The 17,295-nt window shown below is 36.7% G+C and overlaps 2 protein-coding genes across 2 annotated transcripts in view; both read right to left on the bottom strand.

The window, feature by feature from the left end:
- The window catches only part of LOC122968041 (oocyte zinc finger protein XlCOF6-like), an 813,118-nt gene that overhangs the window by 624,768 nt on the left and 171,055 nt on the right, over positions 1 to 17,295 (bottom strand). The window lies entirely within an intron of this gene.
- On the bottom strand, positions 3,942 to 8,432 carry stc1l (stanniocalcin 1, like). Its single transcript, XM_044333024.1, has 5 exons — positions 8,104 to 8,432; positions 6,684 to 6,826; positions 6,476 to 6,583; positions 5,070 to 5,173; positions 3,942 to 4,828 (listed from the first exon to the last, which is right to left on the bottom strand). The coding sequence occupies exons 1-5, from the start codon at positions 8,231 to 8,233 to the stop codon at positions 4,534 to 4,536; spliced, it is 780 nt and encodes a 259-aa protein (XP_044188959.1). The 5' UTR covers positions 8,234 to 8,432; the 3' UTR covers positions 3,942 to 4,533.

Here is a 17,295-nt window from a genome sequence, read left to right as displayed (position 1 = left end):
TTGTGCACAAATCAACTCTTGTATGAAGCCAGAAGCAATTTAGAGGATGGTTTCATAACTTTTTCCTGGCTGTAATCATTCCTCCTGTTCATACTGGATATTAAAAGATCCTTCAAATGTGCTTTCAATGGAAGTGATGGAGGCCAAAATCCACAGTGTGTCCACACAGTCATTTAAAAGTTGAGGTGAAGCTTATATGAGGCTTCAGCAGTCTGAGTTATTCATATCAAGTGGATATCTGACACATTTACAGTCTTTTTTAGCATCAAATTCCCTCTTTGTGTTTCCCTGTTGAGCTGCAGGTGGAAGTATAGTAACAAAAAGAGGAACTTAGACACTAAAAAGACTGTAACATTGAAAGATATCTACTTGATTTGACTCATTTGGACGCTGAAGCTTCATATTAGCTTCAGATAAACTTTTAAATACCTTTTTTTGCACAGAAGGAGGACTGTGGATTTTGTCCTCCATCACTTCCATTGTAAGGTCATTATGAAGGGATCCTCTAATGGTCAGTATGAACAGGAGGAATGATTACAGCAAGAAAAACAGACCATTAAACAACAGAGACCGGAGCCGAAGTATCAAATTTAACAGAATTTATTTGCTTGTACAAAGAAGGAGCGTTTCACAATGCAACACACAGGATGAGGTTACAAAGAAGAAGGCTCCCAGTGGAGCGTTTACAACAGGGTTTTATGACAGTTCTTTCCTTAATCTATCAAAACACAGACTTATAGTTAACGTCATGTCTGTTTTCAGTTCTCCTGCCCATCTGAGCCTTCAGATGACATGTCTCACCCTGTACATCTTCCTCCTTACAGATATAATGCTGAACTTCCTTTAACCTCAGCTGATGAGTGTTGCAGAGTTGCAGTACAAGACAGGAGCAACACTCATACACAGTGTAATCATCATTTTTATAACAGGTTTCAATGTTCATTTGGGCTCCTGACTGACTCGTCCTTTAAAACGCTTAAAGACTGATGAGAAACCAGCAGGGACATTAAAGCCTAAAATTATTACTGAGCACATTAATTTATCGACATTTATATCTCATGTTACTGCCAGCTATATATAACAATAATTCCTTAATATAATTAATCAGTTAATGTGACTTGGACTCAGATAAGTGGCAGATAATTAATGGATGGATTAACCAATGATGATCTTTTCTGTCCTTTAATGAAAAACCTTGCAAGGGATCAGCAGACAGTCACAACAGAGTGTAACTGCAGACCTTTTATAGACGAGGAGTCTGGTAAACGTATCAGAATGTGAGCGGAGTCAAACTCATTTAAAAAAGAACTGAAATATACTCCCTACTCTGATCCAGTGTCAAAAATAATGAGCACAGATGGTTTCATGTTCAAGGTTATACAAAAACGCAATGACTGTTTGTGTGATGCAGAGGATACAAAGTGTGGTTTTTCCATTACACCAATTACAAAGTATGTAATTCATTGAAGTTTTCTCTAAACTCTAGAGATAACAGATGAGCTTCCTGCAGCACAATCCGCTGTCGCACCGTCTCACTGTAGTTTACAGATGCAGAACGTCTCCCGAACACACACAGAAACAACCTTAATGTTACTGTCTGCAACAGGAAAGAGACAATAATCACTTTAATGCTCTATAAGGGTTCTTTCAGTTTGAGGCGACTGGATTAAAGGTTTTTTAAGGCTTGTCAGGACTTGCAGGTACTTTGCATGAAACAGTATATCAGATACTTTTAACAACAAATACTCAAAAATCCCCCAAAATGTTAAATTTATTGTAGGAAACTTTAGATTATTTTTGATCCAAATCTAATATTTGGGGCTTCATGTTTTCCAACTAAAAAACTCAGATGCTTGAAAAATATATTTATCAAGCCTGGTCTAGAACTCTGCAGCGAGTCCACATCCACGCTAGCAGCTCTGTTAGCATGCAGATGTTCAGCAGATATGTTTGCTATGTTGACCATCTTAAAGGACAAGTTCGCAAAAAACAACTGAAATCGTGAAATCTTACTCAAAACCACAGATGTGAACCTCACGGTGGCGCTGAAGTCGGTAGGATTCATCCTCTGGGGAACATGAATGTCTGCACAATAGCAATCAAACTGATAGTTGGTGGATCATCAAGCTGACTGAGTTTCTCTCCACAGGCTCTCTGTCACTTTTAGGATTTCAAGGCTTCAGTTCCTTCTGGGACAGAGATGATTCACCAGTCACATCTTTAAAAAAACATCTTCTTAGTCTTTCTCTTATTTTTTGAACTTTCATTTTGTGGGTTGTTCACTTTATTCTGCTTATTTTTATATATTCTTGTTCTCCTGTAAAGCACCTCTGCTATGAAACAAGTGCGATGTAAAGGCAGTTTGCTTCCCTGCAAATCCAGATACCTTCAGTAAACATGGTGAGTCATGTGTGTGTGTGTGTGTGTGTTTTCTTAGGGCGGTTATTTAACAGGTCTAATTCCTGGAAATGAGGGCCGTTAACAGCCGTCAGCCTGCTGTCAGCGCCGACACCTCGGAGCTATCAGTGCTCCCCGCTGAGGAGCTGCGAGCAAACAGACCTCCAGAGGATGTTTCTCTGCGTTTCTCACCCCTGCCCGCTGGAGGTTAATGGGCCATAACACAGAGGTGAGGAGCCATTATGGGTCGGCCATTAGCTGCTGGGACAGATGGCTGAGTGAGAGCCATCGTGGTGTCATTTAACACCTCCGCCAACGAGCCAACAAGCCACGACAAACACCAGAGAGTAATAAAGTTATTTACCTCTCATAGAAGGGGGTTCCTGTCTCCTCCAGTATTTTAATGTCTGTTTGTCAGTTTTTACATTAATCTGATGTCAGTTTAACATTTCGGTCTCATATCTGAATAAACACTGAGTCACTTTCACATAAATATCAGAATGAAGGATCCCTGTTAAAACATTGAGCCAGTTTTCAGCAGCTAGTTTGAGACGAACCGAACACTGAAGAATGTTTTTACATGCAGCATCGCCACCTGGTGGCTCCTCTACAAACTACACCTATGAAGTTGAGCATTTAAAGGGCAGGTTCACATTTTTTCAACTGTGTCTTAAACCAACAGTCAGGAGCCCAAATTGAAACATTGAAACATGTTTTTTTTTCTTGCTGTAATCATTCCTCCTCTTCTTATCTTTAGTTTATCTGAAGCTAATATGAAGCTTCAGCGTCCAAATGAGTCAAATCAAGTAGATATCTTTCAACGTTACAGTCTTTTTAGTGCTAAAGTCCCTCTTTTTGTTACTATACTTCCACCTGCAGCTCAACAGGGAAACACTGTTGATGCTAAAAAGACTGTAAATGTGTCAGATATCCACTTGATATGACTAACTCAGACTGTTGAAGCCTCATATAAGCTTTGCATCAACTTTTAATATCCAGTATGAAGAGGAGGAATGATTACAGCGAGGAAAACGTCTTCCACTGTTACTATGGACACCTGACTGCTGCTAGAAAATAGTGAACCAATCCTTTAAGTTTATTCTTGAGCTTTGAAATAGTAGTTTAACAAAAAACCCTTCACTCTCAGTGATACATTTACTCAAGTACTAAACTTCAGGACAGTTTTGAGGTACTTATTTGGCAGCTTTAGTTACTTCTCAGACTAATAATAACATTTCAATAACTGTTTGAGGCCCAATGATTAGATTAATCAATACTGAAAATATCCGTTAGTTGCAGCTCTGAAGCAAACCTTGATTATTTTTTTCTTTTTTGTCAAAGTGCACAAATGATTAAATTAAGTCTTTTATTTTATTTGCGGATTATTTGTTTTGCTGATTCATTTTTCTCTCGTGCATCATCATCATCATCATCATCATCATCATCATCATCATCATCATCATCGTCTTCTGATAATAATTACAGTTTTTTTTTTAACAGTGAGAAATCTTACAATACAGAAAAGAAAACCACATCAGCCAAAGTCAATCATACGTCATCATTTATTTCTAACACAAACAGCCAAGTCGGACTCCAGACTTTTGGTCACCACCTCAGATTTATCATCATACAATCAAGGTAACGTCTCGTTTGAACATCACGTACAACCTGAACTAATAAAGTGACCTCAGACCATCAGGAGTGTTAAAAGAGCTCCATGACCAGCATGAAAGCATCTGACCTGCATACAACTCTCAAACTCTTGTCCTCCCTCTAAAATTAAATATAACAGCCTCATAAATTAACTCGTTAAAGAAAATAAATATCAATCACTGTAGTAGGCCTCTTTTAAAATATCTGTCACACAGGTTGCTCAGTTTAGCTCGTCAGTAACAAATCAGTGTTTTACACACATTTATCACCAATAAATCAACCCAAATATTTAATATATGTAAGTAATTATTACCCCCCAAAAATCTCCATCTAAAGCTCTTTGCTGCACAGGTAATCATTATGAGAAATAATCTGAGGAGAAAGCTGCATGTTTGTAAGTGTATCAGTGTGCATAGATGTGTAAATGTGTGTGGAAACAATATTTTAAGATTGCATGTGACGGTGCACGAATGGCGCACGTCTCTACTCTTCGCCTCTCATCTCTCCCACCTTGTCGTCCACGGATCTCTTCCTGGCGAACAGGTGAGTGGGATCTCTGCCTCTGAAGCCGGGCTGGATGTTGAACACGGGCATGTTCTTCCAGCTGGTGGGGTTGTTGTAGGCGGCCGATCCGGAGCCGGTGGAGCAGGGTTTGTTCTGGACGAGCTGGAGGAACGTCTCCATGTCGGGGCCTAACCTGGCGATGAGGCCCGCCCTCACTGCTGCCACCGTCTGCTCGTCGCAGGCCTGCAGCGTCTGCAGCAGAGTGCTGTAGTACCTGAACAACCACACACACACACCGGGATAAATGTTTTTCCATCAATTACATCCAGTTAGATGACAGTATTTGTTGTTAAGGTCTAGTACTCTTTTTAATTTATGTGAGAACATCTGGGGCTTTGTGTGGGACCCCTGAACCAGACTGCTTCTTTCTGCTCTCCTCATAGCTGTTAATGCTTCTCTGTTTGTTCAGGTGTTACTATGAATGTGCCGCAGATGTTCGCGTCATCAGTCCTGACCTGTTGGGGAAGTGAGTCGGGACCTGAACCACCTCTCCGATAGCGTCAGGGTTGGTACGAGCCACGGTGCAGATGTCAAGACTGGTGTAACACTCTTCTTGCACCTGTGAAAAGACCAAAAATATAAATAAATAAACTGATAAAAGAACAAAGACAGTGATGGAAGAAATACCTTTACTGCAGTAAAAGTACCAATATAGCATGTAGATGTAAAAATACTCCATTACAAGTCCTGCATGAAAAATCCTCCAACAGTAAAAGTACATAAGTATTATGAGCTTGATGTAGTTAAAGTATTGCAGTAAAAGTACATAAGTATTATGAGCTTGATGTAGTTAAAGTATTGCAGTAAAAGTACATAAGTATTATGAGCTTGATGTAGTTAAAGTATTGCAGTAAAAGTACATAAGTATTATGAGCTTGATGTAGTTAAAGTATTGCAGTAAAAGTACATAAGTATTATGAGCTTGATGTAGTTAAAGTATTGCAGTAAAAGTACATAAGTATTATGAGCTTGATGTAGTTAAAGTATTGCAGTAAAAGTATATAAGTATTATGAGCTTGATGTAGTTAAAGTATTGCAGTAAAAGTACATAAGTATTATGAGCTTGATGTAGTTAAAGTATTGCAGTAAAAGTACATAAGTATTATGAGCTTGATGTAGTTAAAGTATTGCAGTAAAAGTACATAAGTATTATGAGCTTGATGTAGTTAAAGTATTGCAGTAAAAGTAGTGGTTTGGTCCCTCTGACTGATATATTATTATATATGACATCATTAGATTATTAATAGTGAAGCATCAGTGTTAGAGCAGCATGTTACTGTTGTAGCTGCTGGAGGTGGAGCTAGTTTACACTACTTTATATACAGTTAGCTAGTTTAGTCCAGTGGTTCCCAACCTAGGGGTCGGGCCCCTCCAAAGGGTCAGCAGATAAATCTGAGGGGTGGTGAGATGATTAATGGGAGAGGAAAGAAGAAAAAACAAAGTTCTGATACACAAATCTGTTTTCAGTTTTTGGACTTTTTCTCTAATCTTTGATTTTTGCTGAAATATTGGATCATTTGAACATTTATTGAAATGAAAGCATGTGAGAAGTTTAGAGGGAAAAATCACTATTTGGTGGAGCTGTTAACAACTCATAGACATGTGAAATGTGACCCCGACTACACACTGCTTTTTGTAAGACGTCAAAAGACAAAAAGGTTGGAAACCACTGGTTTCATCTTTAACAATGTGTTGTATTTTAAAAGCTTGTTATATTATCCATTGTGTCAAATCTTCATCTGAAAAGTAACTAAAGCTGTCAAATAAATGTAGTGGAGTAGAAAGTACAATATTTCCCTCTGAAATGTAGTGGAGTGGAAGTATAAAGTAGCGGTTTTGTCCTCATTGAGACTTTACAAACCTCAGCGATCATCCTCTGGAAGATGTTGCAGCGGCGGATAGTTTGGAAGACTTTGGCTGAGATTCCCTGAGAGATGCAGTGCAGACTTTTCTTCACAAATGTTTTACCCTGAAGAAGAACACACACAGGTCAGACAGGTAGACGCACACAGGTAGGTGCAGCTTATTTACACTGTAGATGGACGGACGGACAGAAAGAAAAGACCGACCTCTGTGTTGAAGGTAGCAGCTGTGTGGAGGAAAAGTTCACAGATTTCGTGCATCCCGTCAGTGTCGCAGGTCGAGTTTTCCAGACAGGAAAAGAAGCCGCAGCCCACAGCGACAGCACCGTTCAAACATCTGGCCACATCAGCTGCCAACAAAGGTCACAGATACAGGTTTACAGACGCATATCTCTGAATTATTAATGCACTAACCACATTTAGCTTCCACGATACAGACCTGATGATAGACGATGCCGTGTTTGCACCAAAGAGCGCTGAGCTTACCTCATCTTTGACTGGTGTTTAATTCTAACATCTTTTAATTATTATATATTAACTGTAAATAAACATATTCAATTATCTGGTTACACTTTATTTTACAGGTCCCTTAATTTTAAAATAATTGCCTGGAAATTTTGAGTAATTTGCAGGTATTTCACGGTTAATTTTTAGGGTATTTTACAAATTTAACAAATTATAAGAAAAAAGTTTAGTTGGTTTAGATGGTAATTGCCCACTTATATGTGGGTTCATACTAGAGCTGCAAAGATTAGTTGATTTATTGATTAGTTGCCAGCTATTAAATTAATCACCAAGTATTTTGATAATCAATTTATCATTTTGAGTAATTTTTTAAGGATAAAATGTACAGATTAAATGTGAATATTTTCTGGGGTTTTTTTAGTGTCTATGACAGTAAACTGAATATCTTTTAGGTTGTGAACAAAACAAGACATTTGACGACGTCATCTTGGACTTTGGGAAACACTGATCAACATTTTTCACCATTAAAGATCAAACAACTAATCAATTAAAGAAAATAATCAACAGATTAATTGATAATGAAAATAATCGTTAGTTGCAGCCCTAATTCAGGCGTATAAAATGTCAGAAAATAGTGATAAATGCAGATCATTATTACCTGAAATCCAAGTGAACATATTCAGATGACTCTTTTCATCAAAAAAAACCCCCAACTGATGTTGATGGAGAACAAGCAAATATTCACATCTGAGAAGCTGCTGCCAGAGACTTTTTGGCATTTTTGTGATAAAAAAATGACTTAGAATTGTTGCCAGTTATTATTCAGTCAATCAACAAATCATTTCATCATTATTAGTATTATTAATCATTCAGATCTAGTGGGGGGTCAATAGGGGGCCCAACAACAGACTTTTGGCCCGGGGCCCCATAGGGGGTTAATCCAGCCATGCTGTATTAGAAATAAACATCACAGAAACGTTTGGAAAATGTTCTGTAATAAAGTCTAATACACTGAAAATGTACAAAAAAAACTTTGTCCCTTTAAAAGTTAAAACAGTTGAGAGAAGTTCAGCCCTAGTTGCATAACACTGCAGTCTGACTTTACATGCTGCAAAACCTGCAAACCAAAAGAAAGAAAAAGAGAAATAGAACCGGGACTCACTCGGACTGTTCGAGGAGAATCGTGCCCGGCGGGGAGCAGCTTCCTCCGGCAGCAGCTGGAAGGCGGCGGCGGCGGAGCTCAGCGAGAGGAGCAGCAGCAGCAGCAGAGCGGATCCGGGCAGCGCGGTCATGATGACGGATTGTTCTGGTCTGGTCTGATGTTGACTTGTTTTGTGGTTCCTGTTGTTGTTGCTGCTGCTGCCTGTCGTGCCTCACAGTCCTCAGCCGGTATTTATATAAAGTGCGGTTGGGACTGTCCAATCAGAGCGCGCCATTTCCGCGGGGGCGCGCAGTTAATGGTTTATTCATGCAGGTAATTAACCCACAGCGCTAATTGGATATTTCCACACTAAACAGGAGACACGACGGAATTTCCGAGCTGGAGTGAACTCAAGGAATAATTTTAGACTTTGAGTTTTTTATTTGTTTTCTTTTAAAGCGCTGCATTCCATTTATACTACTAATACTACAACTACTACTAGACTACTACTACTACTGGAATTAAATAATGAAAAAAACTTTAATCATGAGAATCATTTGTGCAACAAGAAAGTGTTTTACACCTGAATAAAAGTAAAAAATCAACAGTTAATCAGGTCAAATGTGTCCATAAAGAAGTGATTTTAAACATAATAATATCATTTTTGTTCTGTCATTCACTAATCAGATGAAAACAACACAAATTAATGAGTGTAGTTAGTGTTTTGGGATATTTTTTTGATCGACACTTGGCACAGTTGTTATCTGTAATAATGTCTAACTCTATAAATAGCAGGAATGAGGAAAAACGGATACGTCATTTCTGATTCCAGTCACGTCGGTTGTTTTCCTGTGTAGTGGCTCAGTCGAGCAGAAAAAAGCTGATCAGTGATTGTGAACACAGCAGGACAGTTCAAATGTCCTCAGTGAACTTAAGCAGTGAAAAAAAAAAAAAGTGACAGAAAAACTTCCAGAAAGATGGAAGTACACTTATCAACCTGCTGAAAGTAAAAATGTGAAGTTAAGTGAAAGATAAAAGTAGAAATCCTTCATTTTTACTCACAAATTTAAGATTAAAAGCTGTTTATCAAAGTTTCTGCATCTTAAAGAAATGTTTCATGTCAGAGATCCAGAAGTGTATTAAAGAGTTTATTAACATCACTGATGATTTCTCAGACATGTTTTGCAGTGATTGAACAAAATATCACTGGAATAAAGTTTTGATTTTATTTGCAGTCATTTTCCATGAACCTCCTCAGTCTGAACGTGTCAATGTTCAAATGTGTTAAAATTATTTACCTGATGAAAACCAGCAGCAAAATAATTTCCCTGCTTCAGTTTCTTTTAAGTCCATTTCAGCCAATGACCTGTTATTTCCCTTTATATATATATATATATTATACAAATATATTAAATATTAGATTCTTGTTTATTTCATGTGTTAATTGCTGGTTTCCATACATATAAATTAAACCTTTTTGCCAAATATGGCAGAGATAATCCTTGTCTCTGATTGGCTAATCCTGCTCTAATGTTGAAATATTGTTTGTTTGTTTTTTGTCTGTTATTGGAATAATAAAAGGATGTTGTGTTGTTGTACAAATAGTAAATCCCTCTGAGGCAAGTTTCTAATTTGTGATGTCAGGCTTTATGAATAAAAATCAAATCAAAATAACTTTATTGTCCACCTTTGTTGCGCAAAAGTAGAAAACTGTCTTCAGCTTGCATGACGATCAACATCAATATGACATCATTCACATCAAACATTTTATACTATAATAGATGCAACTTTGTAAAAACAAAGAAGCAAAGACTTAATTTATAAAAAATCATTTGAAATAATTTAAAATAATTTAAGAAGTAAAGTGCAATACTGGCAAGTCCATTAATTAAATAATTAATTAACAAATTAACTTACATATTCATCCATTAGAGCAAATGACAGCGTTCCTGTACAATCAATCAATTAACTGATTAACAACATGCAGTAAATAAATCATGTAAACCATCAATACAAAACAACATTTAAAATACAAGTTTCATATAAACAAACAAAAAACTTCCAAACAACAATATGAAAATAAAATAGATTAAAAATCACAATTTACTTCCTTAAAGTTTTGGTTGTTCTGTCGTATTTTCTGTGGGATAAAAGAGACAAAATACAGCAGTGATGCATTGTCATTATCTATTAATCTGTCAATTATTTTCTGGATTAATCGATTAGTCGTTCAGTCAGAAAATGGTGAAAAATATTGATCAGTTTTTCTCAAAATCCAAGACGACGTCCTCAAATGTCTTGTTTTGTCCACAACACAAAGATATTCAGTTTACTGTCATAGAGACTAAAGAAAACAGAAAATATTCACAATTAAGAAGCTGAAACCAGAGAATTTAGACTTTTTTTTCTTAAAGAATGACTCAAAATGATCAATGATCAAAATAATTAGTGAACAATTTAATATTTGGCAACTAATCGACTCATCGTTGCAGCTTTAATTATACAGTTTAACGTATGAGACAGATTATCTTAAACTGTCACTGTGTCCCCCTTTAATGGACGTCCCTCATCCTCCATAATCCTACACAACATTGTACACAGAGTACACAGAGTACACAGAGTACACTGAGTCCTCTGTCTGCTCTCTTGGATGTTCGATTGATTCTGTCTTCGTCAATGATGCTGACATTGAACCGCCATCCCAGAATACGATCATTAGACATTGCATTTAAACAGAAATAAACAACACGCTGCACGTGCATGTGATCAATCATGTGATTCACACTCATTGAGGAACTGTTTCACTGTTATTGGCTCTTTAGAACATTCTTAATGTCATTCTTAAAGTTTGATAAATACTGGTTCTGGTCTCTATCAAAGGCCGCAGCTGACTTTTTAATAAGTCTGGATTCAGACGTTCCTCCGAGTCTGATCCTTAAATCCCGCCGTTCCCTTCTGTTCTGAATCATTTCAATACGAGTCTGTCTCGCTGCCAGATAAACAAACCACAGGCACAAATATATGGACTTAATCATTATTTTTTCTCTTTCTGTTTTGTATTTTTCTCTGTTTTCTTTTGCTTTGTAGACGCCTTCCCCTCCCTCATTAGTTGATATTCATTGTAATTCTCTTCATCTTGTCTTGAGCTTTTAGTTCTTTGCATAAATTTTTACCTTCTCACCATCACGTTTGTTCACTTTGAATTCATGTGAGCGTATGCAGGTAAAAGTATGTTTTTATAATAAGTGAATGTCGTTGTGCACAAATCAAATCATAGTTTCTTCTAAAATAAAAAAATGATAAAATAAATAAATTATTATCTGCCTGACATTAAAGGGAAACTTTGGTATTTCCCCGTGTTTTGTGTGATTAATGACAACAACAGTTTTTGAAACTGGTCCAGTACTGAGTGACAATACTGCACCTGGAAGCAGCGAAACAAGCTGCGATGTCATTCAGCCACGACTTTGGAAATCTTTTAGGTCACAGTAAGCTGCAGCTCTGTCATGGCTGAAACTCTCGTGAGATTTCAGTGCGAGACTTCTCCTTGAGCGACACTTTAGTTTGACACAATAACAAACAGACCAGATCAAGTGAAAGGTAAAGAAAAAAAGTTGTATTTCTCTGTTTGGTCCTTTCAATAATGTGATCAGACACTTATAATAACAATCTGAGCCTGTCAGCGGCAGCAGCAAACACACTTTGAGTGGACGGACATTGACGGAGGACTGTTGCCCCGTCAGATTACATTACAGCGCTCTCGCTCAATACTGGACCAGTTTAAAAAACTGTTGTCATCGTTAGTCATTTAGACACAAAATGATGGGAAAACAGGTTGAAAATAGGTTGAAAAATACCAAAGTTTCCCTTTAAACACACAACTCACAGGAACATGCTGGTAACAATCAGCAGCAACAAGCTATAAAAGCAATAAAAAATACAAATATTACAAATAAACAGGGTTGAGCGGCTTAAAACGTTTATTATTAGCGCATTAATCATGAATTTTATATTTAGTTTCACTTATACGAGCCTGAAATACAGCTCTAACCACAAATCATAAAACAATATACATAAAAATAAATAGATGAATATAGTCATTTTAGTCACTTTAGGTCTATTTGTCCAGCTGTAAAATGTTTTCATTACAATAATAAAATTACACACAGTCACCTGTAAATCAGAATGTAGATATATACATAAAAACAGATATTAAAAACGTTTCTCTCACTGGATTTTGGCAGCGGAGGACTCGGTTTAGAGAGACTTTAGAGAGTATCCTCTGTCGCCATCTCTTATTGTAAGACATGATATATATCTCTATTATGTAAATCATTAGAACAAACAACACATGGGAAGAGTTTTCACCGAAGGAAATATGGGAGGCAGAACTGGATGCACATATATCAGATAAAGAGAGGGAGGAAAATGAATTAAGCTCAGCTTCTCATTTTTGGAGGGAAGAAGGATGGAAGATCCTCGTGCCTTCTTGATTTTATTAAATACTCTTCAGAGTCTTTCTAAATGTTGGCAGGACCGCGGAGAAACTCATGTGGCTCTTAGTCATATCCTCTCATCTTGCCCAGGGTTAAAGTACTTTTGGGAAGTTATGCACGAAGAAATGGAGCATATCATTCAATTTCCATTCAGTGTTAACCACAATTTTCTACTTCTGAGAGAGAAATGGTGGAAAAAAAAAAAAAACAGATGGGTTGCACCAGCTCGTCGTAATTCACGGAGCCTTTAAAGTTCTTAGTGACGACTTGCGAGGGTTGTAACATTAAAACTTAAGCAATGTCTTTGCTAGTAAACACCAGTAATGTGTAAATCAGTGGCTCAGAAACATCTGTAGCCCTGTTCAAAAAGAGGCAACCACAAGCTGTGACATAACTTCTAAAAATATAACAGTTTTAGGAGCCAAAAAATAAACTTAACTGCCAATTATTTATAAATGAAGGCCAGTCTTTGATTTATTTCTATCTATATATGTGGACACATATGTGTTTTTGTCAGATTATGCTAAAGCTAACGTTACATTACTGGCATTTAATTTGAGACTCTTCTGTGAAATGTAAAGTTTGAGGCCGCAAAACCAGCTGCAGAACAGATGTGTTGTTGTTGTTGTTGTTAGATAATGTGGAAAAATTAGTGTGTCTTATCTGTGTGTGAGTTATCAGTAAATTGTGAGAGAGTCATTAATGTAGGCGGCTGTGTTTCCATTATGGGCTGATTCACAACAGGAACCGGTGAACCTCGTCGAACTCCGACGACTTCATTAGCCTGGAGGTCAACAGGCGCTGATAAGCATCTCCAACCTCTCACGCTTTAGTTTTCATTAACTCCTCCTCCCCTCCAGCACACACTCACCCCTACAGACCCAGAACCATGTAAAAAAATAATCACACTGAGGCTTATTAAAGCAGCTTAGCTTCATTTATTTATGGTCAGATATATAATTTTCATCTTAAATTAGTTCCCTGATTCACTGCAAAGCGTGATGAATGTGAAATCTTCAACACACATTTCAGTTACTTACAAGAAACCACAAACAATGGCATGTTTGTCAGTTCTTCTGTAAAAGTACCACAATAACAACTATGAGAGGAATTCAAACCACTGCAGTACCGAAGTGCACATAACACAGAGAGAAACCATGAAGGAGGAAATTTGCAGGATTCAAAGGAAAATGGTTATTTGGTCAGTTTTAAGTCGTCCTGTTTGTTAAAAATGGAAACAAAACAAAACCAAAATACTCACATGCGTGGCTCGAGTGCAGAAGTACTGAAAAACACCGTTTTAGGTTTGTCAGTCAACAACAGTTGAAGGTCTTTTTGTTCTTCCACAGCACGCATGCAGTTTATATGATAACAGCTGCAGATTTATTATTGAGAGTCTCTGGGACTTTTTAAATAATAAAGATTTTATTTCACAAATAAGCAGATGAAAGCAGATCAGATAAATAGTGTGTAAGAAAAATCCTATTGCAATAAAAGTACATAAGTATTATGAGCTTGATGTAGTTAAAGTATTGCAGTAAAAGTACATAAGTATTATGAGCTTGATGTAGTTAAAGTATTGCAGTAAAAGTAGTGGTTTGGTCCCTCTGACTGATATATTATTATATATGACATCATTAGATTATTAATAGTGAAGCATCAGTGTTAGAGCAGCATGTTACTGTTGTAGCTGCTTGAGGTGGAGCTAGTTTACACTACTTTATATACAGTTAGCTAGTTTAGTCCAGTGGTTCCCAACCTAGGGGTCGGGCCCCTCCAAAGGGTTACCAGATAAAGAACAAAGAAACCCCCAAAGTTCTGATACACAAAGTTCTGGACTTTTTCTCTAATCTTTGATTTTTGCTGAAATATTGGATCATTTGAACATTTATTGAAATGAAAGCATGTGAGAAGTTTAGAGGGAAAAATCACTATTTGGTGGAGCTGTTAACAACTCATAGACATGTGAAATGTGACCCCGACTACACACTGCTTTTTGTAAGACGTCAAAAGACAAAAAGGTTGGAAACCACTGGTTTCATCTTTAACAATGTGTTGTATTTTAAAAGCTTGTTATATTATCCATTGTGTCAAATCTTCATCTGAAAAGTAACTAAAGCTGTCAAATAAATGTAGTGGAGTAGAAAGTACAATATTTCCCTCTGAAATGTAGTGGAGTGGAAGTATAAAGTAGCATCACATGGAAATACTCAAGTAAAGTACAAGTACCTCAAAATTGTGAGTACAGTACTTGAGTAAATGTACTTGGTTACTTTCCAACTCTGCTGCAGTGTAAACTTCCCCAAATCCATTAAAAAGCAGGACAGTTAGCTAGTTAGCAGTTTGTTAGTTTGACGTTAGCTTAAACTGATAACATCCCAGCTTCTAAACCACTGATGTATAAAGAAAACTGGATACAGCAGTGGAAGCGGGGCTCCATTCAGTCCTATGAAAGTTGCTCAGTGGCGCATGAAGCCAAAAAAGCCACCGTAAAGACTTTACCTGGTTGATGCTTACTGAGACTACCGAGCTGGCTAGCTTCCAGTTTAGCCTTCCGCTAACTTGAATGGGGATAAAACGATTAAATTGTGAGGCTCTTCTAGACTGTCCAAATGTTATTGGACCGAATGGATCAAATTCTGATAGTGATGTGAGTCAGTTGGTGGTTACACTCAAAAAAAATGCTCCTTTTCCCATGATTGTGTGTGGGAAAATGCTTTTTGGGCCTCTGTCGGACCCGGAAGTTGTAATTACTTGGTTTGGCCACTATGTCAAAGTGTTTTTTTTTTTTTTTAAACATATCCTATAACCCCACAAACAAATGTAATCCAGTTACTTAATAATATGCTCCTCATTGTTATTACGTTCTACGTAACTACTGTACGTAGTAAACTAGACTGGTTTTCGAAAGGTGATACAAAAAGACAGCATCCTCTCAACTCTTTGTATACAGATTTTCTCTCTTCCTACAGCTCCATGTACACCACTTCAACATAAACTAACAATTAATTAGTGTTGCTAAACTTTAATTGGACAATCCCTGTTCGGTTTAATGAGCTGATAAACTCCAACTGGTTTAGTGAGGATGTGACTCACTGGGGACATTTGAAAGGAAACTGTAGTATGAGTGATGAGTGTTAAATTGAAAATATAACAGTTTCCCTGCTTCTCTCTGCTCATAAACGTCACATCTTGGTAACTTGGGGATTTAAGAAAAGCCGAGCCGTCTCTATCATATTTGTCACGGTGGTTTTATTGCTCAGGCTGAATCAATCTGTAACACTGATGTCCCAGCAGGCCTGGTACCTGAAGGCAGCACAGTGCTCATTAGTTCAGTCAGTGTCAGCTCAGTGTGATGATGATGATGATGATGATCATGATGCCACAGACAGTTCCTTCCAGCTTTATGGTGCTTTTTAGCCTCCTTTATCTGGTTTTACAGCATATTTACTGTTAATTTCACTATGCTAAGCTAGGCTAACCCCGTTCTGACACCATGTCCGTACATAACACACAGATATGAGACTCATATTGATCTTCTCATCACACTCTCAGAGAGAATGCATTAAATGTATTTCCCAAAACATTTAACTATTCCTTTAACACCTTAAAAATAGTAAGGAACCCTTGAGCGACAACTTAGCGTACCATCTTAGAATCACAGAACATGTCAGATTCAGACACATTACAGTGAAAAAAAGCATAATAATGACAACAAGGACAGAATTAAGAGGAAACTGAATTTGGTAATTAATCTTTCTTTTCCAGGACATTCAGGATTAGATGAACCCAGTTGGTTAATAAGAATAGAAATAACTTCATGTAATAATTTATAAAGCAGAGTCTGACGGAGGTTTAATCCATGTAACAGTTTTTATAGTGTCCCCTTTCAGAATCAATCATATTTGAAAATAATGAATATGATGATATTTGTTGGGATGTTCTTTATGACAGAGTATCAGCTTTACTGAAAAAAAAAGAAAATAAAGTGAAAATATTTCAAAAATTAAAGCAAAAGAAGTATTAAAATATTTTTTTCTCGTAATAGTACAACTTTATTCTCACAATACTACAATTTACTCAAACTGTTATGACTTTTTTTCTCTTTTTGCAACATGTTTTTTTTTCACAAAATAACTACTAGATGTTATGACTATTTCCTAGAAATAGTACAACCTTATTCTCAACATATTACGATATCTATTTTGTAAGATTATTACTTATCGCAATAGTAAAACTTTATTCTTGACACGTGCCTCCACTTTGGAGTTGACGTCAACAAAGCATGCAACAAACTACTGTAACAGGATTTATCTACTTTTTCTTGTTCTTTACTCAAAATGTCAACTTAAATCCGTCCGTACATGTCGGAGCCTAAATTCTTATAAAATCATGGACTTTATTCTTGACATTTTACAATTATTTTCATAAAATTACAACTTAATTCTTGAGATATTATGACTTTCTTTCTCAAAATAGTATGACTTTATTCTCAACAATTACTTTTTTTTGTATATTTACAACATTTTTCTGGAAATATTACAGTTTTACTCATAAAATTACAACTTTTCTCATAATATTTTACTCAGAATTACATTTTTCTTAAAATATCTTGACTCTGTTGAGTCTTTTTTTTTTAACATTGTCCTTACTGTGATTATATTGTAATATAATTCTGCACGTCCTTCCATTTGAGACTTTGATGATTGCATTGTAC

This window comes from Thunnus albacares, chromosome 18 (genome assembly GCF_914725855.1).
Source record: "Thunnus albacares chromosome 18, fThuAlb1.1, whole genome shotgun sequence".
Lineage (NCBI taxonomy): Eukaryota > Metazoa > Chordata > Actinopteri > Scombriformes > Scombridae > Thunnus > Thunnus albacares.
The sequence above is the reverse complement of the archived record's forward strand: the minus strand, read 5'-3'. Positions and strand labels throughout refer to the sequence as shown.